The sequence below is a fragment of the Oryzias latipes genome, chromosome 9 (genome assembly GCF_053564925.1).
Source record: "Oryzias latipes strain Hd-rR chromosome 9, Olatipes_Hd-rR_3.1".
Taxonomy (NCBI): Eukaryota; Metazoa; Chordata; class Actinopteri; order Beloniformes; family Adrianichthyidae; genus Oryzias; species Oryzias latipes.
This window is the reverse complement of record NC_136245.1, coordinates 25,671,445-25,697,677: the sequence shown is the minus strand read 5'-3', so window position 1 is coordinate 25,697,677 and position 26,233 is coordinate 25,671,445. Positions and strand designations below refer to the sequence as shown.

Genomic DNA, 26,233 nt, shown 5'->3' with positions numbered 1-26,233 from the left:
GGTGGCGGCTCCGCTGCCGAACACTGGCGGCAACCTCCCACCAGAGGCAAGGTTTTGCACTCTGGATCTTCTGTGTTAGATCCAATTTTATTAGAGCACACTTCAAATTACTTTAAAGGTTGTGAAACTTTATCTTTTTGTCGTTGCTAAAAGAAGGTAGTTGCTAGAGAAGTATTCAATTCAATTCAACTTTATTTATATAACCCAAAATCCCAACAACAGTCGTCTCAATGGGCTTTGTACAGGTAATTATAAAGTAAACATGAGATCATAAGGATCATGAATATACAGAATCTTTTTTAGATTTATTTGATGACATTCTCTTACAACTTCTTCTTGGTGCGGGTTTGTGGCTGCTTGATTGCCTTCTCTACCCTGAAAACTGCACGCAGTTAGAAATGATAATTGATTATAGGATCACATTTTGAAAACTTCCTCTACAACAGCATAAAAAAAGGATTTCTGATTTTCATTCTTTATCTTCTGAATTCTGCAAAGAGTTTAAAGGAGACATATCAGTCAAGAGTTTAATCCTTAAAAACTACAAGGCTTGTAGTTTTCTGGTTAAGTAAAGCACGCTTAAAAGCATATCTTCAAAATCAGAGAGGTGGGAAGCAACATGTGAATTCAAAGAGAAATAAAAATCCCCCTGATATTTATACATCAAGCCTTTCCTTTGTTTCCCCATGACTTCAGAAAAGAGGTGGGGCAGATTTTACACTTTATTAAGGTGCCCCAGCCTTCATCCTGACAGAGCCACGATGAAGGCATCACTGCTGCTCTGTGCTTTCCTTTTCTTTCACACCTGCTTTTCAAAACCAGTGAATCGACCCACCAACTGGCTCAGACAATGCCGTGCCTCCACCAACCTCTCCCTCACAGCCCTGGAGGTGCTGCCGGGTGGAGGCTGGGACAACCTGCGGAACATGGATATGGGACGAGTCATGAAATTTGGCTATTTCCAATGCCAGACCACTGAAGACGGGCTCTATCTTATCCCAGATGAGGTGTTTGTTGTTCCCTACAAAGAGACGGCCGTGGAGACCAGCTCAGAGATCATCAGTTCCTGGCTGGATCAGAAAGGCTCGACAGCTGCCTCCATAAACGCTGATGTTTCTGATCTCCCTAGGCTGAACGCCAAGTTTTCTGTTGAGATTACTAGGATGAAAACCCATCAGGTCAAGGACTCCTCAACTACAGCCAGAGTGCAAGTGAGTTTTTTTTTACTTTAAGAAGCAAAAATTCATTTAAAATTGTAGGATTAGTGACAATTTTTTGTGCTTTGTCTTTGAGTTATTTCAATGTGAGCAAGGCAATAATCTATCAAATCTAACCCTGTATACCCGTTTTGTCTGAAGGTGCGAAACTTCATCTACTCGGTTAAGTCTTACCCAGACTTTGCTTTGGATTCCCGCTTTGCTCACCAAGTGAAAGAAATCGTCGACGCTATTGAAAACAACCAGACGAGGCGTGCCGACTACCTCTCAGAGAAGATGGTGTTGGACTTCGGCACTCATGTAATCACAAGTGTTGATGCTGGAGCTTCTTTGTCACAGGAAGACTACCTTCATTCCTCTTATGTCTCCGTCTCGGACAGATCCTTAATTAAATTGCAGGCCGGATTAAACTTTTATGACAAACTGAAGTTTGACATAAGCAGCAACTACACCCAAAAGAGTTCAACTCTTCAAAACTACCAGTCCAACATTACATACTCCATCATTCAAAGCCATGGAGGTGCCCCCTTTTATCCTGGTATCTCTCTGCAGAAGTGGCAAGAGAGCACCAAAAACAATTTGGTTGCCATCGACCGTTCAGGAGTCCCCCTCCACTATTTGATCAATAGCAATACAATACAAGATCTGCCACAGCCTACCCTTAACAAGGTGGCTCTGACAGTGAGTCAGGCCATAGAGCGTTACTACAGGATTAACACCCGCCCTGGCTGTGTCGACGTCACAGCCAAGAACTACAACTTCCAAGCTAATGTTGATGATAAGTCTTGTGAGGGTCCTGCCACAAACCTTAGCTTTGGGGGCGTCTACCAAGCGTGCACAGAACTGAGCTCAGATGCAGGTCCACTGTGTGAAGAACTGGCCCAGAAAAATCCAATTACAGGGGACTTTTCCTGCCGCTACCCTTACACCCCATTGTTATTGCGGTCAGAAGTAAGACAGGAGGGTTACACAACTCGTGACTGCTATGACATCATTTATTCATGTGGATTTCTGTATTTGTATACTTGCCAGAGAGAACAATGTCAGGACAACTACAGTGTACGCAGTGCTCGCATTTTGACCTACTGGTGCTCTGTTAATGGGACAGCCCCAGAAAATTCTGGGTATCTGTTTGGGGGCATTTACAGCCCATCCTCTCCAAATCCCATTACCAATGCCAAAAGCTGCCCTGCAAACTACATCTCTTTGAAATTTCTTTCAGATGGCCAAAGGATCTGTGTGAGTCAAGACTATGAATTGGCGAACAATTTTTCTGTCCCATTTGGAGGTCTGTTCAGTTGTGAATCAGTCAACCCTCTGGCAAACAACCAACGCAGGTGCCCTCCCGGGTACAGCCAACACCTTGGGACAGTCAGCAATGGTTGTGAAATCCTTTACTGCGTCCAGTCAGGGTTGTTTACTGGTGGTGAACTACTACCAATCCACCTGCCCCCCTTTACGAAAGCCCCACTGGTTAGCATGCAAGCAACCAACACTGTGATGGTAATGACTAAAGGAGACAATAGCTCGGTCCACGTTGGGGGGACAAAAGCATGGAAACTGGCCAAACCAGAAGAAATCAATACAATTTTGAAAGAGATTCACCCAGAGCTGATTGAGATGTCGAGCAGGCATTTTGAGAGATTGGTTTGATGGTGCTGATTGTCATTGTGGTGGTGGTTCTGAGAAGGAGGAGGAGGGGGTCTCATTTTAAAACAGGAGAGTTTGAGGAAATACCTGCTGGTCTGGAGAGGGCAACAGAGCAGGAAGTGGCTTAAAACTGAGGTTATGCTGGAGACAAACAGGTTTTTATTTTCTTTACTTTCATTTTCTTGCTGTTCACGTTAGCATTTTCTCTCTCCAGAATCGTTTTCTTTGAAGCAATAGATATTTCTTTCATTAAAAATGTTTTATATTGAAGGGACTTGTGTACTTTTTCAATAAGGGGAAGTTCTGAGGTATGTGCAAACTTCAACATGAATGATTGCTGCCATAATGTGGCCAAGAGTCATAATTCCATGTAATAGACACCAACATATCTTTTATGAACATTGTTTTATGCAAGTAGAAAACATCAGTTGCTTTCTAACAATCTACTCACTCAAAATATGTATACTCAATTTTGTATATTTTGTTATAACCTAATAAATATAAGATTTTGTTCTTGATTGAAATTATTAAAAATAAAATGTATGTTACCTCCTTTTGTTATTGTGGGAACCTTAATAAAGATGCCTAATCAGTTGGATGTTATGCCACTTCTTTGTAAGCACTGACCTCTTTAAAAAAAAACAACATATTTAGTCCAACAGACAACACACACATGCATGCATCTTCACACTGACACATTTCCAGTTGAAGAGCTCCAACCAATGTTTTTCTTTGCTCGAGTCTGCATAGAACTCTTCCTCCCCCACACACACATGCAGCAAACACAGATCTGAGAGGGATTTACAGAACTGGGACTACATCTTGAATATAAACTCATTCAGGCTGCACAGATTCAAAAAGGCCTTCAGGGTAAAGAGAGGAAGAGGGAGAGAGCTGCAGACATGCAGAGATCCTCCCTCCTTTTCAGGAGGAGAGAAAAGACGGAAGAGTGCACCCACAGGCTTTCAGCACAGACGGTCGGCCATACTGAAGCTTTCTCAGTTGGAGTATGGAGGGATCCAGGAATTCAAACAAACTTGTACTTCAGCTGTAATTTTCTGCTGAGCCACCGACAGCTAAATAGAGAAGAAAACGGAGGATCAAGAGAAAGAGATCATTGCAAAGTCAAGGCTTCTGCAAAATAACAGCTGACAAAAGAAGATATTTTTGAAGGACAAAAAGAAAATGTATGAGTCCATTCTGCTCTATGGTTCCTCTCTGGGATGTTGTTTTGAACATGGTAATTGTGACAGGATTTAAAAAAAACATAGAGGATTAACCCCTTGATGTCTGAATTTATTTCCAAGGATAAAAACAAAACTTCATTTATGTTTTTACTTTTAAGTAGGTGCTAAATAATCCTTAATATTGTGTTCAGGTCAAAATCGACCCATTTTCCCACTTGAAAACAGGTCAATTTTGACTCACATACAATATAAGGGTCAAGTTAGAAGAGGGATCCATGTGATATATATTGTCATCAATTTGGACTCAAGAGCCTATAACTCGAGTTTAATGGTCAGCTTGGAGAACATAAATTTTTTTGACACATATTTTTAAAAATCAAGGGAAAAAAACAAAATTTTCACCCTTCATTGTACTTTGTTCAACTAGGTAACCATGTCAGCTGGAAGACAGCAGTGGGAGAGTTTTGTCTTGTTTGCACAGGCTTTGTTGCTTGTTCTGGGGGTCCACAGGGTCCAGGCCTGTCGGACTGGCACAGGACCAGAGTGTGAGAAAGCTCCTTTTGTTCCTGGCCACAACCTTGCAGGCGAGGGTTTTGATGTAGTGCGGTTGCGTCGAACAGGAGCGTACGTCATTAATGTCAAAGCTCATCTGTCTGACAACCACACCTGCACGCTGTGTCCAAACCGCTTCCAGGAAGGACAGGTAAAAACTATAAAACCATCTCTCTGCTTTTTCTCATTTTGTTTACTTTTATCCTCTTTCCATACATTTTTTTATCGTTTTTGAAAATTCCAAGTTAAGTTTTTAGATTCTTTATCCCAACAGTCTGTCTTTCCTATCAGATCCAGAGGTTGCCAGCATCAGTGCTGGACTGGAGGCCTTTCAGTCGCTGCAGTAAGCAGCTTTCCAGTGCGCTCCACCACTCTGTGGAGTTCCTGCTGCACAGCGCCAACTCATTGGTAAACAACAACTGGGGGTTGGGTTTGAGCCTCGAGAGTATCGGCCATGGCGTGCTGGGAGGAAGCCGCTCGGATTTGGCCAAGTTTGCCCTTTTTGCCCATTTGCCCTTCACAAAATGAGCTGCACCTACTACAGGTAACATGGATGCACTAGGTAGAACATTGGTTGGATAAAATAAAGAATTTAAAATCATATACTAAATTAAATATTTTTGAGTTTTAAACTTGCCTGAATTGACACTTCATGGAAGAAAATGAAGGTAAAAATGTGTGCTTATCTTTTTCTTAAATCGAGACAATGTAACAAACCTATTCTGACACAGAGCAGTTCATTGCTGCTTGAAAGGACATCATGTATCTATTTTATTTTGTTTGAACTTTGGACCATTTGTGTTTGTAGCTTTAGGCTGGCCGATCATCCTCAGCTAAGTTCAGAGTTCATCAAGCATCTGAGAAGACTCCCACAGACTTTAAACTCCGACCAGAGCAAAGCCTCATACAGACGACTCATAGACACCTATGGAACACATTACATCCACCAGGTCAGTAAAACGTGCAGCTTTAACGTTATTATAGATGCTGCAGCCTGGTCTTCAATCTGCTATCCAATGTTTTGGTAGGTCCACCTTGGAGGCAAGGTGAGGCGGATCACCGCCTTCCGGACCTGCCTGGCTACGCTAAAGGGCTTCTCAGAGACAGAAATTAAAAACTGCCTTAATGTTGAGCTCAGGGTTGCATTGGGTTTCATCCCTGCCAACATGTCTTTCTCCAACAAGTGCGATGGCCTCCTGAAAGGGAATATGAGCATGGGCTTCTACCAGGGTTTTATGACTCACAAGATTGAGGTGATTGGAGGGGAGAGGTACTTTCCCGACATCCTTTACCAGCAGGAGCCTTTGGAAGCATACCACAGCTGGATGAACAGCCTTCATGAAAACCCTGATGTGGTTTCCTATGCCATCTTCCCCTTGCATCACTTGGTGGAAGACTCACGTGTTAGTGCTAACCTGAGAATCGTGGTCACCGAGTACATCAAAGAGAACCAGCTGCAGGAGGAACTGCTGGGCTTGAAAAACTGTTCTCCGACCCCCAACCTGGATCACAACTGTTGTCCGTTAAGGGCTGGAAGAGGAACTCTGACAGTGGAGATCCACAGAGGAGCAGGACTGAGGGCAGACACCTTTACGAAAACAGACGCCTTCGTCAAGATCTTCTACAGCGGCATGTACGAGGAGACTGAGACGGTGATGGACAACAATGACCCAGTGTGGAACGCCACCTATGAGTTTGGTTCGGTGGAACTGGGTCAGGCCCTGAGGTTTGAAGTCTGGGATAAAGACGTGCTTTACAACGACATGGCAGGGACGTGCGTCGTCTATCCTGAGAGAGGAAGGCACTCTTTGGGCTGCAAACTGCGCAAAGGAGTCTTCTATTTCACCTACACAATACCATGTGACGCCCACTTGACAGGGTACAGATGTGGAAGGTATTCTCCAAATGCAGAGTAATGGTTTTATGAAGGCACTTCTTTATTTCACTTTACCATGTACATTCTCATGTACATTCTCCTTAAGACCATGTGCATTTAAAATGGTTAAATACCTGATATTTAGTAAAGAGATATCTGTAATCAGCTGTCATTTACATTTATGACTGCATCAGTAAGTAGTGACTGGTCTGAGGCAGTCGTCAATCAGGAGTGAGCTTGTTGGAAGACCACACCCATTCCACTGAAAGTGGGCTTGGGAGAATCTGTCAGTCAAAAGTTTTGAAAGACGTGGAGGCCAGCGGGATCCTCATACTTTCATTAATTGGTCAGCTTAAAACTTGAAAAACGGAAAAGGAAAGAAAACATAATGAAAAAAAATTTGGATGATGAAGAACCAAAAGGTATCGGATCAAGAATGGTTATTCTAACAAACAAAATGACTGAATGATAGCTGTGTGTTTCTCTATACAGGTCTATGGGATTTTGGCTTTTGGAGCCAGCAGGTACTTCCTGTTTGGATTGCGAGGAGGTTTTCTCACATACAGTCAATGCTTTTAACTGATGAAAAGTACATCTAGAAGCTTAAAACAGTGGTTAAGAGGTACAGTACATTTACTTTAATTACATCTTTGGTGCAGTTGTTGTAAAGCTGTTTTATTGAAGGGGATTCTGAAGGAGACAATCTCTTCCAAGAAACTCATTCAGGGACCAAGAAACAGCCTAAACTAGGACTTTCACTGGGACCTACGTCCATTTCCGCTGATACACTGTTAAAAATGTCCTGAATGTCTCAATGTGGTGGTTACTTTGTACTGTTTCAAAGTATGTAGATTAGGGGTCTGCAACATTTAACAGTAACAGCCAATTTCTTATAACTAAAAACCAGCTGTAGCAGCACAGTCCCACCTAACTCTTTAGTAAAATACACATATTTGTTTGTTTCTGTGGCCTTACCTGTTAAAATTTTTCTATAATTTAATTATAACTGTTATGTTTTTCTATAAATAACAAAGTTCTTTTCAAGATCATACACCCCGTGTCATCTTGGATCCTTCTGTTGATACAGATTTACTTAAATTAAAAATGTATGACAGTCAAACATATTTTCTTTCGCTATGACTTTGATGCGTTGTCATCTCTTTTCTCCAATTAATATCCAATTTAATTATGACAACATTGGTGCAGAATCATTTTTTAATCTATACATGGAAATGCAATATTTTTTTCAAAGCTTAACCTTTAACAGATGAAATATTTTGCTATCATGTTGCTCAGTTATCTAACAAGTCTAAGAACAAAAGACAAAGCTTAATAAACTAAAAACCAACTACAAAACCATTATTTATTCATTTTGTAAGCAAGCCACAATGGACTTGGGAGAATCAAAAGATCTGAAAGACGTGGAGGCCAGCGGGATCCTCATACTTTAACAATGGAGGGATGCATGTGGCTCCGGAGCCTCAGGTTGCAGACCCCTGATTTATTCTAATGTTTGTCTTTGAGGCATGAACGCCAAACTGCTTTGAGGCACTTATGAACAACAGTCTTTCTGAAGCAAAAAGGAAGTTATTTTTTCTCGTTGAATAATCATAACTGGAGAGAAAAAGTCAACAGGTAACTCAAAAGGAATACTGAGGAAAGGCAAACATTGGCTGGAGTAAAACGTTTAAAGCTTTGAATGGTCAGAAATGTGGCAACTTCTCATCTTAACCTCCAGCTTTGATTAAAATCTGTTTTCAGATTTTCAGTGAATTATTTTTTCAAAGAGTCTGTAAAAATAAACAGACTATAAATAAAAATCAAGATTTCTCCTTAAGACCGTGCAAGTGAATGCAAATGGGTTGTGCTCTGAAAATGTGCGTACTGTAGTTTCTGTGTTTAACTCAAATAGCTTATGCAATATGTTCTTATTCCGGTAGGGCTTTAAGCCTACCGGTATATTTTACAGTTCAAACTTTCTAGAGCAAATAAAATTGAAAACATGATTGTCTTAATTTAATAGAGGAAGGGTTCAAGATGTTTCTTCTTTCCTAAACATTTCTTGTCAAAGATTTTAAACTTTTTGTAGCTAATAAAGTAAAAATTGGCACATCTTTTGGGAAAAGAATGCAGCCTAAACTTTATATGTTTCTGAACTTTAAAAACAAATGGAGCCCTGTAAGAATAAAAATCTTACATTTTTAAAACATTTAAAGCTTGCTTTACATATCAATCACTGGGTCACAAATATTTATTTCAATATTTATTATTCAATTTTAACATGTACCTAAAAAATATACAAAGAACACGAACAACTTCGGTGTTACACAAAAATCGTTTGGTAAAATGTAAAGAAAAACAACTTAAACATGTTGGCCCCTCATACAGTACATTGATCCAACAGCTGACCCAAATGTGCCTCTGCTGGCATAAGAACTTTGAAAGGAAACTCTTTGCTTAAACTTCTGCTTTACCTGCAGGAAAAGTCGAACTGATTTGAACTTAAACGGAGCGAGTGATGACCACATTTTAATGTGCTCTGATTTAGAAAAGATCAATTAATTTTTGTTAATAAATGTATCTAAAAAAAAGGTGTGAGCACCTAAATGGAATCCTGTTCTAAAGTTTTCCACAACTTACGGCGTCTCGGTTTGGTTTCTGAAAGAGGGTTTTGTGTGCAGTATTTGGTCTCACCATATAGGCTCCCTTTTAGTTTTGCTGAAAAACATCAGGGCTAAAGTTGATAAGGGACGAGGAACAGCAGCCACTGTCTTGAACCTATGTATTCTAGGAGAATTTCTATGGAAACATTGTGGCAGTTTAGCTAACTTTCACACACCTGCCCACTATCACTGTGTTTAGGTGCATTCTTCATGGTTTTTTTTTTAAGTTTACTAAAGTGTGTATTGTCCAGAGGTTAAACCATATAAGTGCTGCTTATATGCACACCTCAGCTCTTTCTCAGTACAGCAGCAGACCATCATCATTATCAGCTCCAAGGCAAAGAAAATGAACAGTTTTCAGGGCTCAGCTATGCAGCTGGAAGGGCCAAAACACAATCAGTCTAGCAGTTGAAAAGCAAAAACTGTTTGCATGAAAAATCAAAGCAACAATGCCACAGGTTCTACTGATGGCAGGTCGCCCAGCAGTAGTCCAAACACAACTATGGATGTTCAAAACAATGGGTGAACAGAAAACGCCATTATTCAGTTAGACGTGATGTGTTTGCGCATCACAGACCCAGTGAGGCTTTCAGCAAAGACGCCATGTCTTCAGGTATGGTTCCCTCTGCACCTAAAGAGAAATTCGTTTAAAATATTAGTGATTTTTAAAGGGTTCAAGACACTTTGTATCAAAAGATGCCATTATTTACATCATTTGTTTTAGATTTTTCTTCCTCTTATGGTTCATTCAAATTATATCCTTAAAACCTCCAAAAACTAGAATACAAAACTGTTTTGCCAAAATATTGCCATTTTCTTGTGTGAATATTTCTAAAACATTTTCAGAGTGTGTACAGGTGTCCTCACCTTCTTCAGTAGCAGTCATTTCTTGCTCTAGTTTGAGTTTCTTTTGGCCCAGCTGCAGGATGCAGTCCTCTATGGTGTCTTTACTGATCAGCTTTATCACCTGGACAGTCCTGGAGAACACAACGACGACACAAACAAATGCTTGTAAGTCACTGCCTTTCAGAGGAACTATTTCTGGAAAACATGAAAATGAAAAAGATAACAAAAACCATCCTACCAAATAAAACTGATTTCCATATCTAACTATCTAACCTGGTCTGACCGACGCGGTGACACCGGTCTTCGGCCTGTTTGTCGTTGTACGGATTGCAGTCGATGTCATGCAGGATGACGACATTGGCTGTTGTTAGGTTGATGCCAAGCCCTCCGGCACGGGTCGACAACAGGAACACAAATATGTCGGGGTCCGTGTTGTACTCATCTATCAGCACAATCCTGCAGGGAAGACAAGTTATAAAAATCGTTACATACGTGTGCAGATTCTATCAGCTTCTATCTCAGTTTTTAACCAAAACAAGACGGGAATGCCGCCCCGCCAGAATGAGAAAACCAATAACCTGTAAGAGCTGTAGGGAGGGGCTCATTCCTACGACGGAGTTTTAGGGCCACCAAAAAAAAAAAGGAAAATTAAGACATTTTATCTCGCAAATTTACGAGAAAAAAAGTCATAGATTAACAAGGAGAAAACACAGAAGTTGTCTGTTTATCGGAGCATCGCTTGAAGATGAAATATGTGGTGCCTTTTATGAAGCTTTATTTCCGGATTATTATAGGTTTAAAACAAAGAGATTCTGAACCTTTGGCGACTCAAAATCAGATTATTGTCAGTGGAGCCGGTTTTCCGGGGTTCTGTGTCAGTAAAGCGGAGTTTCATTTGTAAAATAAGGAGCTCAGAGACAATTTGGGTGCAGAGGATTGTTGCAGCTTTTGTTCTCCTTTTCATTCACAAACCCTGAAGTTCATCTGTCACCTTACGTCATGAATCTGTCATCAGATCCGAACACCAATGCGGAAGTAAACGTCCCGTTATATCATTAAACAACAAAGATGAATGAAAATAGTCTATTATATTAGCATTAGAACGTTGAAAATGCCAAAAAAAGTGCTCCTCCTCAGACGGAAGCGTCACACAAACGCAGAGATCTAGTCTTTGGTGGAGGATCCTGCAACCCAACCATCAATAAATAAAACTTTAATAAATTGTAAATAAAAAAAATGAGCTTCCAGATATTTGGAACGTTATCAATAAACATTCAGCTCACCTGTTCAACTGAGTTTAGTCGGTCTGCTCTGTTGCTGCGCGGCGTTCACCTGCTGCTCTGCATGCTCACTTCCACTTAATATCGTAAATTTGCGAGTTTTTTTCTCATAAATTTACGACTTAAAATTTTGTAAATTTACGATTTTTTTTTCTCTCATAAATTTACGAGTTTTTATCTCGATAAAAACTCGTAATTTTACTTTTTTTTTGGTGGCCCTAATACTCCGTCGTACATTTCACTTTCCTCCTTTAAAAAAAAAAATTATCAAGTCTTTTGTGTTAGAGTGGGTTTGTAGAATAATATTGAAATATTTTAGCTTATAGAAGCCAACTGGTTTCAGTGTCTGGATCTCACCTATCAGCTATGGGAGTGGATCCATCCAGCCGCACATAACGGTGCTGAAGATGTTTCAGCAGCACCTCCACAATGTCCAGCATCATGGTGAACTGACTGAACAACACCACTCTGTCTCCCTGGAGAACAAAAGGACATTCTATCTCTTCACACAAAGTCCGTCAGTATGATTTAAGTCCTCACAGGAGGAGATCCACAAACATCTACCAACCTTGCTTTTGAGTGTAGCCAGCAGCTTTGTGAGGTGATGAAATTTCCCAGAATCCAGCACGAGACCAATATCCAGCTGGTAAGAACTAATGGATGAGAACTGCTGACACAAACGGTGCAGCTCAAAGTCAGACATCACTTCCATGTCCTCCTGAATTAAAGCAGCATCTGCATCAAAGTGTGTTGGCTCCTGAAAAAAGAACAAATAATTCATTTAAGAAAGAGTCCAAAACATTAGAACAGAGTTTTGAACCAGGTCAGGATGACTGACCTTCAGCATGAGTTTGCTCATAGCTTTAAGCTTCTCCTTGGTGTAGTACTGTCTGTGAAGAAGAGGGTGGTTGGCCATCTTCCTCAGCTGCATCATTACATTGGAGAGCTCTCGCTCTGAGGAGGGGAAAACGAATCATTGAAACCTTCTGCTGTGGGGGATTGCAGCAGCAGAGAACATTTCAAACATGAAGAGAGACCTACTCTCTCCAATGACTGCAGTCTTTAGCTTTTTAAAGAGGTTCTGGTAGAGGGGGATCTGCTTCTCACTCATCGGGCAGAACTCCACCGTCTCTTCTTTGGCAGGAAGCTGCTGGAGGACCTGGGAAAAAAAACGAAAACATCAATATTTTTAGATCATTTTCTGTGAGGGAAATCAGGAAAACAAATATGGTAAAAACAATGAATAACTAGGGATGACCCTTGTTTTAATTCGGCAGACAGAAGAAAATGACCTTCAGGCTAATTGACTTGATAAGTAGCACAAAAATGTAAAAAAGTCATATATTTTAGTAATATTCAAGCATAAACATATTTATTTAGCGTCAACCACATCCATCTGCTGTAAGAGGTTCAATTTTTCAGCAAATTAATTTCTAACAGGGAATAGTTCTAAGAAAAATTAAAGAATAAAAACCAACATTTAATAGTTTACAGCCTGTTAGAGTATTTAAATGACAACCCTCCCAATGACAACAGTTTGAATGACTCGCCTCACTCTTGACTCTTCGCAGGATGAAAGGTTTCATGATTCGTTTGGCCTGGGAAATACGATCCCTCTCAAAACGACTTTGGTCCTCGTGGGATTTCTGAAGTGAACATATTCAAATTATGAAATAAAAAACCCTCAGCAGAAGAAAAACATTTTAATCCTTCCAACATAAAACATTAAGACGGCAATAAGTAGCTTAACCTAAACTACGCTGCTGTGGTTAAAAAGCACATAGAAATACTTTTACAGATCAAAAGGACACAAGTTTGGTGTTTAAAGTCCCACTCAGATCATCTTCTGATCTATTCTAAAAGCGTTCCCAGTGCTCTTTTAATTATGATTATGCTATTTTTAGCCTAGATCTAAAAACCTGTGTTGTTTTCTAGGACATCGCTTCTGCAGAAATTCATTAGAAATTCCCCTCCAAGTTGTGGGCGGGACCGTTGGCGGCATTGAGTGTAAATAGGAACTGGACTGAGTGGCCACTCCTCTCTCACGCTCCAAATAGGAAGTAGCTGCTGGCTCCAAGAAGCCAAAAATTCCCATAGAATCATGTTATTTGTCAGAATAACCATTCTTGCTCTGATCTTTTTCTAAACATTGTCTTGCCAATTGTATTGTAATTGTAAGTTCTTTTAGAACAGCATGTTTTCATCTGCTCCTGATTCACAACTATTTAAATTATGAAATACTCAGAAATGCAATCATACTCTTAATTTTCTTTCTAAATGTCCTCATCACAAAAGTGCTACAAAAACATGCTAAAAAAAATCCTAAAACCCCGTTTTCATGAGAGTGGGTCTTTAAAGTGAATAAGCACAAGCCAAAGCAGCTACTTTACAGTGACTTGGTGCTGTTAATTCTTGGAATAGCTCCAACAATCAAAGACATGTTAGCGTTACCATGGAAAACATTTTGGAGAGTTGTGATGTAGAGCTGGAAAACATTGAGGGCATAATGAAGTTCAGGAGGGACATCAGTTCCAGGAGGTTGTTCTGTAAAGGAGTTCCTGTCAGCAGCAGGCGATGCTTTGCCTGGAGGAAAAACAGACATGGTGACGTTCTGAACTGATCTGTGAAGGCTGTACATGTAAATGTGTGATTGTGAAATCTCTGGCCTGTTATCAAAGCTGTATGGTATGATAGCAATGACAGCAAAAAAGTATATTTTAATCAATCTGTGTAATGGTATTTAAAATAACTTGGGAGTACTTTTCTAGGGCTATCCAAAGGTACTTAAGTCGCATACTGCAAAATACTCTAAAAAAACTCAAAATTCTGAGTCTTTGTATTTCTGAATATTTTCCCTCAATTAGCGTATACTTTGGACCATAAAGATTTCTTAAAATCCCATAATTTTCTCAAAATTATTTTCAATGATTTGTCCCAAAAATCAACAGTGCATCTTATGTAGGAATTCTGGTTGTACTTACTGACTTCAAACCTATATATGTCTTATTTGGCTCAGCATAATAAACTGAGAAACTGACTACAGTAAATTGTTTTGTATTTTATGAGTTAAGAAAAGTTTGACTTATTTGTCGTGTTTCACTCTCTCCATAAGCAGATTATTGCGGGGGAAAAAGAGGCCCACAGTAATAACAACGCAGGTTTCCAAGCTAGAAAACATACAAAACTTTCCATCAACCCCTCTGACCAATCACCTACCTCTCTGCCCCTCTAGGCATTCTGGGTACTACAGTCACACTACATTTTTAGACTGTTTTGATTGACTAATGCACCTGATAATCTAGTGCGTTTTATGTATGCAAATAGACCGTATTTTGCCCGTTTAGTAATATTGTGACTTATAATCCGGTGAACTTTATGGTCAGAAAAATACAGTACTCTATGCCCCAAATCTCCCCAAATGCCCCAAAGTCCTTGAAATTCTGCGTTAGTGAAAGTTGAACGAATGTCCCAAAGGATTTGTAAATGCTCTTCTTAGACTGATAAAGGAGCCAAAATGTAAAAAGTGCCTTTGCTGGAAAAGTGAGGAATGAACTCACATTGATGGACATGAGGTGACGGTAGCGTAAAGAGTTCATGTTCTTCAGCATGTGGCCCTCATCGAACACAGCATAAACCAGAGGAAGCTTCCGAAAAAGGCTGCGGTCGCTGTCGTTTCCAATGGCCAAGTTATACCTGTAAATCACACACTACAATCTGAAAACGGCAAGATCTTAAAGCACGCATGCTTTTAGTTTTATAGTAGCATCCTTTATTAACAAACCCTAAAGCTGCGTTCAGGATCATCAGAAGTCTCTGAGCCTCTCTGTTTACTCACGTTGTTACAATGACGTTAAACTGCACGTAGTTGTTGAGGATTTCATGTTTGAGGTAGCGGCGCTCATCCACTGATCCTGTAAATCAACAAAAGAGCCACTTCATTTGGTAAACTGATTCAAAGATCATCAACACCACATTTAAAAATGTCGCGTTTGAACAAAAAAACCTCCCCAAATTTCTATGATGACACTATTTAATAAGTAATAAGTGCAAGTTCAACTGCAAAAAACATTTAAAAACTCTAGGTTTGACCAAAACAAGATATTAAAATGAACATTGTCAGAATAGGTCTATTTTTGCATTAAAAGTTACCATAGTAAATGAGAACTTCAAGGCTTGGACACCACAGTTTCAGCTCTCTGACCCAGTTGTCTGAAAAGCAGCAATAATAAAGATCAACATTCAACAAAAACTCCATATATGTGTCTATACACTAATCTTGTCATAAGACACAGAGCTCATTAAAAGTTGAGAAGTAGAGCAGCACAGCTAGTTTTTGTTGAGACAGTTACCCAGTGTAGAGGCAGGCACAATGATGAGGTGAGGACCGTCTATTCCAGTCTCAAAAAGTTTGGCCAAAAATGCAATAGCCTGGATAGTTTTCCCCAAACCCTAAGAAAAGAAAAAGTCAATAAAAGGCAAAAACAGCAGGAAAATATAAAAAATTAGGAGTTTTTTTAATGTAACATAATCAAACACAGAAAAGATGTATATAATGGAAACTATATGCAGATTTCAGGTTAGTATTTGTACCATTTCATCAGCAAGGATACCACTTAGGTTATGTTCATGGAGAAGCAAAAGCCATTTCAGACCGATCAGCTGATACGGCTTAAGCTTGAACCTGAAGGAGGAAAAAACACTTCAATGTTTGACCTTTTTTTAAGAAAAGGTATTATTGTATAATCAGCAAAAACACAAATTAAATTGTACCCACATTGTACAATAACCAGCGTTAGAAATGAGGGGGCAAGTCAACTTGGTTGTCCTTACCAATTTTTGTTTGTCCTTCAATACCAATATTCAACGGCAATGAAACCTACTCAGATGTCAGTACTTACATCTTTATTTCTTCTATACATCTAATATCAACTGCCTCTTATGATGGACATTTAAAAAACTCTTTAAATATCAAAAACAAAAATTTTACTAAATATTGAAGCATCTGGTTACACAAAGTATGCCCAAAAACCTGAAACTAATATCTTAAATATATTGGTTCTCTTTTTTTCTTTGGTTTTGATAATTGTTGCTTAAAGAATATAAAATACAAAGACTGTTGTAAAAATTTAAAATATCATATTAATCCCAGGGAAAAAGTTTTTTTTCAGCTCATGTCAGTCTGTTCTGTTATGAGTGAAAGTTAAGGTGTGTTTTATATTTTATGTATGTGCTTTAAATCTTTCTGCGTGTTTTGGAGACCTCTAGCGGTCGCGCCAGGTACTGTTGTTTAACACATTTTTTGAATAATCTTTATTGAAAAGTGCACATGTACAAACAGAAAGGATTGGTTAGCATGCACGCACTTCGTTTGTCAGTGGAAAGAATTTGCTGAATACGTCTCGATGCAGAGGTTGCCAAAAAGTAACCCTTGAAACTTGAAAAATAGTCGAAAAATACCAAAATGTTTAAAAAACCTGGTTGTCACACGAACAACCATCAGGTTCATTTTGGTTGTCCTCCGTGAAATCTGGTTGTCTCAGACAACAGGATAACCGCTTATTCGAACACTGACAACCAAATAAAATTATTCAAGAAGTCAAAGTTTAAAGCTTTATAGTAAAAAATATCAGTTTATAAAGTGAGCTTTTGACTTTAAATTAGTAATGAACATTTTAAAAGTAAAACTAAAAACAGGAAGAATCTAGGATTAAAAATGTAAAACCAAGTGCCAAATCTGGGGTTTTTAATCAGTCAGGATTCGATAATCAATAAGCACCGCAATCAAACTTGGTGATATAAAAATAATAATAAAAAAACTAAAAACTGTTGAGATATAAAAAGGTTTTTAGTTTTGCCTTTTACTTACTGGTTATTGAGTACAGAGGGCTGATGCATGGAGGCTGTTCCGTTCTCCATCACCTCTGTGACCTGCTTGACCATTCTTTTAGAAATGCTCTGACACTTGGACATGAGACCGAGGACAACCTTACGCTCTTTGAGGACGACCTTGCAGCCCAGCAGCAATTCTTCTGAAAGTCCGTTTCCTTTATGAAACACATCACACTGAAGACAAAAAAAAACAGTTGTTTCAATGTTAAAAATAGATTTTTTTACATTTTTAACATGATGCTTGACTTTCTGAGAGTGCAGACAAACTTTTCTTTGACCAACACTTTTAGGGATATAAAGCGACTTAAAAAACAAAAAGGAAACCTTTTTATTTTAAATAACATTTTATCAGAAATTTCCTTTTTTTTCATTTTCAATATTTCCTTTAATTTTTCAATGTGTACTTTTGAGTTTAAAACTGTTTTTAATCTGCTTTTTTTATTAATTTTAAGCTGATCCTGATTTGACCCCATATGCCTGGTTTCCACTATGCAGTCCGGTACAGTACAGTCCGGTAGTACGGTGTGGTCAGGTATTTATAGCGTTTCCGTTGTAAAATTGACCCATTAATACCAAACTGTACCTCTTGGGGGGCCTCCACTGGTCTAGGTACATTGAAAAGTGGAACGGAACGGTTGAGGGTGGAGCCGCTGTAGCCACCAGTTGATTGGCAGATAGTGATGACAACATTACAAAGCACCAATGTAGCGCTGGGTGGTCCAAACGGGTGTGTCCAAATTTGAGGGCTGCGACCTTTAATGGCAGCGGCCTTCATAGGCGACGTTGGCCAAGTCCTTCGTCGAGCAGATAGGATGTGAGCGGCTGTGAATTTGCAAAAGTCTAGTCTTTAGATAATTCCAGCCGTTACATTGGTGAATGTCCTGTCGCCTAGCAACCATGAGTCACAAACAAAGAGGTGTTGTGAACCAGGCATGGAGCTCAAACTTTTAATGGCTTATTTGATCCAACTTTTAATCTTGGAGTTGCAATTATAAAAAGGTGCAATTGTCTCAAACTCCGGGTCCAGCTTCACATACCGCCAATGTTGTCCGAAAATCTCCGGGTTCGGCTTTAATGAATCTTGGGATATAAACAGTATAGATCAGGGGTGGGCAATTATTTTGACTCGCGGGCTACATAGGCTTCTAAAATTGGATAGAAGGGCCAGACCAGGAGCAGATGCGTGGAGTGAGAAAGAAATAACATGGAATCTGAATAAAAAACATTTGGATTGAAAACTATATTTTAAAAACTTTTGTTCTCATTTTAGAGCCAATTGCACCAACGGTTTGATGTACCAACAAATCTTCCAACACCACATGGAAGCTAAAGGCAGAGTCCCCAAACCTTTTCTTGTGAGGGCCACAATAACTCTTTTTCTTTAAAACTTCCAACTTCTTTTATCTTTCTTTTATTGTAAAGCCCTTTAATAAAGTCTTAATAATTTGCTGCAGAAGGGTGGAATAAAATGTCACGCTCTATGCAGGTCTTGATCGTATGGCCAGGTATAAATAAAAAACACGTGTTTCTGATTTTGTTTAGTGGGCCGGACCAAACATGGAGGCAGGCTGGATCCAGCCCACGGGCCGTAGTTCGCCCACCCCTGGCATTTAAGGATGAACGAGACCCATCCTTGAAATCATGAAAAAGAAGGCTGTGTTCGTTGGCCGCATTTGAAGGAGTCGCTGAATTTGGACAGCACTTGACGCTGTGACGTAAGCTGCCTACAAATGCAGCCCAGGAAGAAATTTGGACACAGCAAACGTTTCCAACGTTTGTAAGTATTCTTAGCCGGCCGCAATATTCTTTCAAACAATAAATTCCTGTTATACACGATGTAGCAAAAGTAAAGAGATAAAAAGACGAGCTGCTGATTGACCTCCATTGTTGTTGCTTTTTGAGTCATCACACTGCAATGACACGCTGGCGGTCTACACCACCCATACACCGGGAAAACAAAACGCTCAGTGGAAGCGAGGTTTAACTGAGTGGAAACGCTCGCCAGAATAAACTGGGCCGTACCGTACCGCTCTGTACCGTACCGCTCAGTGGAAACCAGTGGAAATCGGTGTTTGTCACAATTTGGAGCAAAGCAGATACATAAGTATTGTACATCCTGCAATGTTCCAAGCCCCCTCTGTGTTTGTACTCACCAGCATTTCCCAGTTGTCAAAAGGTCTCAGTTCAACAATCCTCTGGGCCTTTTTGATAGAACAACCTGAGATGAGTGTGAGCTCGTCTATAGATGCATCCTGGAAAAATTGGAGAATCTCCTTTTTTGTTTCCGTCAAGCCGCGATTCTCATCAGGCTCCTCATCTGAATCCCCAAAATCGCTTGATACTGCCTCGTCTTCATCATCAGAATCATCCTCTGAACTAATTGGTTCATTTGAGGAATGGGCTTTTATCTTTCTCTCTGCAACTTGCTTCTGTGCTATTCTGCTCTCACTGGCAAATCTAGGCTTGGCCTTCGTCACTGAAGAGGTGGATGAAGGCTTTGGAGAGGAAGAGCTTTTTATTTCCTTTTCAGAAGATACTGAATCCGACTTTTTGGAAAGCCATGAAAAAACAGCTCCAACTTTAATTTTGCTTTCTGAATTTTTGCTGTTCTTGGGGTCCGTTTCTTCCTCGCTGTCCTCCGTGGCGTCGGTGCTGCTGTCCTCGGTTTCACTGATGCAGCTGATGAGATCTTCAGGTTCCTTCCACTCCCCATTTGTCTTATTGTTGTGGTTCCGCTTCGTCTCTTCACTGCTGGTTGTTCCGTCTTTGCTTAAAGTCTTTATATTTTCTGACTCAACTGACTTCGAACTAGAAACATCTGGCAAAGAAAAAATACACATTTTGTATGGGTGAAACAAATAATCTTCACATAAAAATGGAACCAGGATAACAGACTTGGAGGAGCCGTTTACCAACCTGTGTCTGAGAACATCTCCAGAACCTGCAGAGCCTCCTCAGCATTCCAGTCGTGTTCCTGCAGCACCATCCGCAGCTCCTGGACGAAAACGGATCCACAACCACTATTTTCATTAATGTTTGCAAAATGACAATAAACAATGAAAATATAATCATGGTACTGTCCATACAAACCTCATCATTTAACCAAGTCACAGAAAACTTTCAAGACGGTGCTTCGGAAAATTAACAGAGCAGGAGTTTAAATATTTTACAGGACAGCATTTTTAATGTTGTTTCTAATCACAGCCCAAAAAACACAGAATGTCAAAATTCGGCTTCCTGACTACAGTACCCGAGCTCAAGGCTGTGATGAGTGACGCATACGTTTTAAGGCAAAACCACAAACATCTTGAAAAACTTCATCATCATTACTGTTAAAACTAAAAACCTAATTGGACCTTGTTGAATATATGTATCCTATTGTGTTTTTTTAATTATACCTTTATTTTACCAGGAGGATCAGTCGAGAACAGTTTCTCAATCTACAATGATGAACTGGCCTCATTGTGACAGCAAAAACATCAGCTGAGAAGGTGTTTTAATCCAGATATTACTGAAGAGATCAAATCTGTTACAAAATTTTAAAAAATCCCCCAAAACGAAACGTGTTTTTAAAAAGCAGCATTTACCTCTTTGTCCTGATCTGGAAACCTCTTCTGAAGTCTCTTGACCATGGCTTCCTGCTTTTCCCAGCTAGGTCCATTACTCTTGTTGTCTTCTGCTTCATTGGAATCCTTTGAGTCAGAAAAAAAAAGGGAAAAAAGGTTTGTATTCAATCTTTAAAGTTAGTTATTTCAGATTTTTTTTAGATTTAGATTTGTTAGAAAGCATGAGTAGATCAGAAGACATTTTATGTGCATAAAAATGCAACTCATAGTTTTTTAAGGTCGACTGTCTGCAAAAAGAGCTTCACTGTCACATATGCAGCTTTTCAACTTAGTTGATGTCCATCCAAAACCCAGAAGGTTTGAAAGCAAAGATATTTGAGGAGGTTTTTCCTTCACACATGCCTGAACTTTCCGGAATATGCAAGTGCAAAGTTCAAAACCATAAAACAGATTTTCACTAAATGAATTTGAAAAAAAATATATCAAACGAACATGTAAAATTGAAGCAATTAAAAAAATGACAGAGAAGACTGCTAGTTTTGCTTCTTAGTGTCTAAAAAAGGACCAGATAAAATATAGTATTAAAAGATTTGCTTAAATAACCCCGGACTATTATTTTTATAAGTAAATTTTCTGTACAGCAGGGGTCTCAAAGTCGCAGCCCATGGGCTATTTGCGGCCCCCAAGATAATATCTTGCAGCCCCCGCCTTAATATGAAAGTTTAATGTTTGTGCGTCCCGCAAGATGTTTATGAATGACACTTTTTTAGTGTTGTGTGGGGAGTTGACAAACTAACCAATCACAGTGCGGTATATGACTCTGAAAGCAGGGAAACATTTAATGTATAAAGCCTGACAGCCCCCTCCCCAGACCACATTCAGGAGTTCCTCACTTTCCTTTTTAGAAAGTCTATATTAGCATGTAATTTTCTAAATACATGCAGCCAGTGATGAACTTGTTTCTGGGCCGCACGGACTTGGAGGAAGGTTGAGGTTATTGTTGCGGTTACGCGCGGCGGTGTATTAACCCTAACCAAACGGTTCTGTGACTGTAGCTCACCACTCCGCCAGGAGGTGGGTCATTGCACAGAATAAATGTCACATCTACATGCGTGACAGCTAACGGGGTTTTAACATTAAACATGTGCGAGAAACAACACGATTTAGACACACTTAAGAAGGTGAACGCTGAGCTGCAGCAAGACTGAAGGAGAACAGGAAGTTGGAATTGTCCATAACATTCAATTTAGTTTTAATATGCCAATCCCCCTTAGTATGATCTGTGTTATTATATCTTTTATAATTATTGTAATGTATGTATCCTTTTTTAAAATTTTTCTAAAACAACTTATGACCAGAGTTTAAATGTGCAAAAGGTCATAAGAAAGAAAATCCAAAAATGGTCACTGAATGGTCCTTTACTGATTTGTGTTTTAAAAAATAAACATAAAAAAAACATTCAACACATACTCAAAATTGGGAGCACATACTCTGTTCTCCACCTAAAGTCCAAATACAGTCCAGATTTACTGACAATCATCTTCATCCACACTGAGGGTCTCAGCTGTTTGGGAGGAAGTGCTGCCAAGTGACCGGCAGTTAAAGGTAAACAAGAGAAGGCGTGTTCAGAAGAACCCATTGATAGAGGTTGTAGAACTGTAAAATTAGAGTCTTCTTTTGTGTTTAATAGTTATAATTCAACAGTGTTAACTGAACTGTCATTTAAATCAGAAAACAGTAGATCTACTAGACTAAATAAACAGAAATGTATTACTGATTTATGTACTTATTGATTTTTTTATTTGGGTATATTATGTTTTTTGAATGAGAGTTTTATAAGTAAAACAGTTAATAATAGAGTATAGTTAATAGTATAGTATGTGTTCCATACAAATTTACTGGCTCTCAGACACTCACAAAACGTGTGTGTGTGCACGCTGAAGTTGCAGCCCTGCCTCAGCTAGACCCTGCCTTCAGTGGCCCCCACGTAAATTGAGTTTGAGACCCCTGCTGTACAGATTTCATTCATTCCCAGCACAGAATATGTTTTTTTTTTTAAATCATCATCCTTTTCAATCTCTTCAAACGTCTTCCACCCGTCCTGTTTACAAGCTCTCCCTTCCCTCCTTGCTGCTGACACCTGGTGTTTCAATATTATGACAGACTGAAAACACCTGATCCAGGTAACCAGCAGCAACAAGTGCACTGAGAGCTGGAAAACAGGTAGGGAGGTAGATCTTGAGGACCAGAGTTGGGCAGTCCTGACCTACAACACACCCCAAAACGCATCATCATCATCACCTCTTTAGTATTTGAAGCATTTCAGGCGTCGTACTAACACCAGTGATAAACACAATAATGTGTTATTTGTGCCTTTCTAAACTACAGAACGAATGGAATTGAACCCACCACCGATGACCTCCTCCTTTTGTTTGCTTGAATCTTTTTGTGGTCTTGAGACAAACTGGATAAATCGTGTTTTCTCTTCCGTGACTTGCCTGGATTGGAGAATAAAAGACTATTTTAAAAACAATCCATCTGACCAAGGCATGACTTTATTTTACAACAAACACACTTATGCTCAATACATTCAGGTCCTACCTGCCCATGTTTTTTTAACCTTATATTTATAAGGTTTGTAAAAAGGAAAACTCAATATTTGAGAAAATATGACAGTTTTCATTTCTCTTTGTAAAGCCGTCTCACCTTTCATCCAAAACAAAGGCAGATTAGTGGAAATTATGTTTTTTAGACATCCAAACTTGGGATCTTGCACTACGACTGGATATTACTAAAACACTAAAAGTATCCTATTTAAACAGAGCTCAACAGTTCGATTTGACTTCAACTAAAAGACAAAATTCACAACATGATGTTGCTGATAATTAGAATTCTGAATACTTATGGGACAGTTTCCTCTTCTTATAAGCTAGAGTCAGAGAAGAGTTCATATTTGGCCATCTTTAGGTCACATTTTTTTTAAGGATTTAGTTTCTAAAGTATTAAAAACCAAAGTAAAACACCTGTGTTACTGGTTTCAGAAAATGGACATATTTACGATGCTAACTCAGGGCACCAAAGGAGGGCAGCGATGGAAGTACAGATAAGTGTGTTGGGGTAAGCTGGTGTCGTCATGTGGTCAGAGTGCTGGATCTTTGTTGAGACGGCCACCAGGATCTTGGTTAGTCATAACAAAACCAGGTCCTTCCAGACCTTGAAGGTCTGACTGGGCCAATGTAATAATATTTTACTGAACTGGGTGTTTGGCAAAAAAATAGAGAATTAAAACAAGATGCCGCATTCCTTAGGACAGGCATATGTATGCGATACCTGAGGCCTTCTAGTCTCAAAAATGTTGAGCTGCAAATAAGAACTATAAGATGAATATCGATTTAATTTTTTGTTTTGTTATTTTAGTTTGGACTAAAACATTTTTTAGAATAAAGATTTAAACTAAACAAAGATGATACTTTGGTAAATAGTTTTTACATTTCCCCTCGTTTTAATTTGATTGTATAGAATGTTTCTCCCTGTTTGTTGTTGTATAATGTTTATAATGTATATTAGAACTTCTTAAACTAGAAAATGATTCAGAAATGTAATTATTTCACTTCTTAAGATGACTTCAATTCTAGTTGATTGATTTTAATTTTTAAAAGCCCTAACCTTAAATTTGATCATTTGACTTAAAATCTAGAATGTAGTTACAGTAACTCAAATCTGTAAATTACATTTAATTCCATTCCCATCCATCGAATGTAAGAAAAAAACAACACAATAAATATTTACCTTTGCTCTCACCAAACCTTTGCAAGCACAGAGCTACAGCCCCGTCCAACGTGCTTGTGCTGCTAATCACCTGAAGATACAAAATAATAATAATAATAAACAGGTTATGATTAAAAAGCAGAAACCACCAAAGCACAAAGTAAACACTGAGCCATTTAAAGGTATTTAATAACCAAATTTGGTTTTGTGTCCATCCCTGATATTACAAGAAAAATCCTGCATAGTATTCATAGAGATCCCTGGAGTCAAATCAAAGTGTCACTCACCTCCAATAGATCAACTCTTGACAACTGAGGAAACATCTCCAGTAAGCGGGACATTTTTTCGTCTAACACATCTTCATCACTTGTGTGATCCTCCTTTGTGGATGAGTTTTGCACAGAACTCCTTTAAAAAAAAAAGGAAGAAAACATTCATGGCACAAGCGAATGGGTTTACATAATATTAAAAAAAAATAATTTTGCCAGACTGATTCGATTTTAAATACAAACATCTGTGCACCTACTTGATTTTCTTGGTTAAAGATATTTTGGCGTTTGGTTCAGAAAGAACCTCCTCGTCTGTGTCCAAAGAAATGACATCCTCAAAAACAACTCCTCGTGGATTGGACTTGTGTGGGGTTTTGACAGGTCTGACAGGTTTTGCTACAAATAAAAATAAAACCCACAAATAATTATACTGATGTCAGGAAAGGAATGGCCTCCCCCACCCCCCACACATTTTTCAGGTGTTGAACGTAGAACTGCTGGAGTACACACAACAAATCAAATGTGTCACAACAACCAAATGCTAGAAATGGTTACATCCGCTGTGTGGGGCAATGAATCACACAAGTATCTGGTGTTTTACATGCGTGCTACTACACAACACAAGGTACAGTTAAGCGTTCTATCTAGCCAACAGACCCGGCTCTTTCGGCTAACATGAACATCTTTACCTGGCTTGTTCTCCTTTTCAGACTCGGGACTCTTGGAACCGCACTCTTTGTCTTTGCTAGCTGCAGCCTTCTCATAACGAAAACGGTCCAAATTAAACAGACTCATTTCAGCTTTTGCACGTCACCAAAAATTTAGCCTTTTGTCTCCTCCTTGTCGGCAGCGTTTTCTGTTGTCTTCTCGAGTAAAACGCGACGTTCTAGTTCTTGCTAGCCGATTCGGAAGTCGAGCCAGATGTTAGCATGGAAGCCAGGGCTTGATTCTGTTTAAATTCCGATTTGTCACCGTCTCTGTGGAAGCATAGCGATTTAAACTCAACAGACGATGAATACAGTGGATCAAAAAATAATGAAAATAAATATAGGGGGTAATTATTGTTCAGCGTGTCCCCTTTAACACCGGTTTCCCGCTAACTCTGTCGGCCCCTGTAGACGGCTGCTCCACCGGCACTGGTTATTGGATAAAGAAAAAAGTGGGCAGGAGCTCTTACCGGACACACAAGATGGTGAACTGCAACTACTTCCGTTTTTGCTCGAATCCGAAGTTTGCTGATCCCGCTTTGTACAAAAAAAAACGATGTTTTTTGCATTCGCCTTGTAAACAAATTAGAGCTACGTAAATTTAACGTTTTCCAATGGCTTTTATAAATATAATAATATTATAATATGGACGATAGCTCCACCGGCGTTCGAAAAAAAGAACATAGGGGCATTATCTTGATAGTTATGTGTCTATGATCCATAGTGATGTAACAAATTTTTGGCGTTGGCAAAGTACCGGTAA

At 39.2% G+C, this 26,233-nt stretch overlaps 2 protein-coding genes and 1 pseudogene across 5 annotated transcripts; 2 read left to right on the top strand and 1 right to left on the bottom strand.

The window, feature by feature from the left end:
• The first annotated feature begins 729 nt into the window (after nucleotides 1-729).
• On the top strand, nucleotides 730-3,465 carry LOC101165946 (macrophage-expressed gene 1 protein-like). Its single transcript, XM_011494056.4, has 2 exons — nucleotides 730-1,211; nucleotides 1,359-3,465. Exons 1-2 carry the CDS (start codon nucleotides 762-764, stop codon nucleotides 2,868-2,870), a joined length of 1,962 nt encoding a protein of 653 aa, XP_011492358.2. The 5' UTR covers nucleotides 730-761; the 3' UTR covers nucleotides 2,871-3,465.
• Nucleotides 3,466-3,851: 386 nt separating this feature from the next.
• Nucleotides 3,852-9,089, top strand: LOC101165698 (perforin-1-like; annotated as a pseudogene). The gene is made up of 5 exons (XR_013657982.1): nucleotides 3,852-4,107; nucleotides 4,482-4,757; nucleotides 4,898-5,150; nucleotides 5,415-5,556; nucleotides 5,635-9,089. The product of XR_013657982.1 is annotated as a perforin-1-like (transcript).
• On the bottom strand, nucleotides 8,733-25,990 carry smarcad1a (SNF2 related chromatin remodeling ATPase with DExD box 1a). Of its 3 annotated transcripts, XR_013657981.1 has the most exons (24): nucleotides 25,453-25,990; nucleotides 25,021-25,159; nucleotides 24,782-24,902; nucleotides 24,516-24,585; nucleotides 23,136-23,224; nucleotides 20,748-20,852; nucleotides 20,077-20,155; nucleotides 19,314-19,978; nucleotides 17,138-17,334; nucleotides 15,862-15,952; nucleotides 15,621-15,720; nucleotides 15,421-15,480; nucleotides 15,107-15,182; nucleotides 14,829-14,964; nucleotides 13,723-13,854; nucleotides 12,822-12,917; nucleotides 12,313-12,430; nucleotides 12,110-12,225; nucleotides 11,840-12,028; nucleotides 11,629-11,747; nucleotides 10,570-10,598; nucleotides 10,265-10,447; nucleotides 10,013-10,122; nucleotides 8,733-9,776 (listed from the first exon to the last, which is right to left on the bottom strand). XR_013657981.1 is itself a non-coding variant. In XM_011478999.4 (23 exons), exons 1-23 carry the CDS (start codon nucleotides 25,556-25,558, stop codon nucleotides 9,715-9,717), a joined length of 3,159 nt encoding a protein of 1,052 aa, XP_011477301.1. In that variant the 5' UTR covers nucleotides 25,559-25,990; the 3' UTR covers nucleotides 8,733-9,714. The 3 variants fall into 3 exon arrangements, 2 of the variants coding, with proteins under 2 accessions (XP_011477301.1, XP_078808421.1); XM_011478999.4 differs by lacking the exon at nucleotides 10,570-10,598; XM_078952295.1 differs by lacking the exon at nucleotides 10,570-10,598 and having other exon boundaries at nucleotides 12,110-12,219.
• Nucleotides 25,991-26,233: the final 243 nt, after the last annotated feature.

Excerpts from the sequence above, each read along its gene's own strand:
- LOC101165946 (XM_011494056.4), top strand. The coding sequence starts at position 762 with ATGAAGGCATCACTGCTGCTCTGTGCTTTCCTTTTCTTTCACACCTGC. Across the intron at positions 1,212-1,358 it reads CAACTACAGCCAGAGTGCAA|GTGCGAAACTTCATCTACTC; the intron begins GTGAGTTTTTTT and ends TTTTGTCTGAAG.
- smarcad1a (XM_011478999.4), bottom strand. The coding sequence starts at position 25,558 with ATGAGTCTGTTTAATTTGGACCGTTTTCGTTATGAGAAGGCTGCAGCT. Across the intron at positions 15,481-15,620 it reads TGTGCCTGCCTCTACACTGG|ACAACTGGGTCAGAGAGCTG; the intron begins GTAACTGTCTCA and ends GCTGCTTTTCAG. Across the intron at positions 12,226-12,312 it reads GACTGCAGTCATTGGAGAGA|AGCGAGAGCTCTCCAATGTA; the intron begins GTAGGTCTCTCT and ends TCCCCTCCTCAG.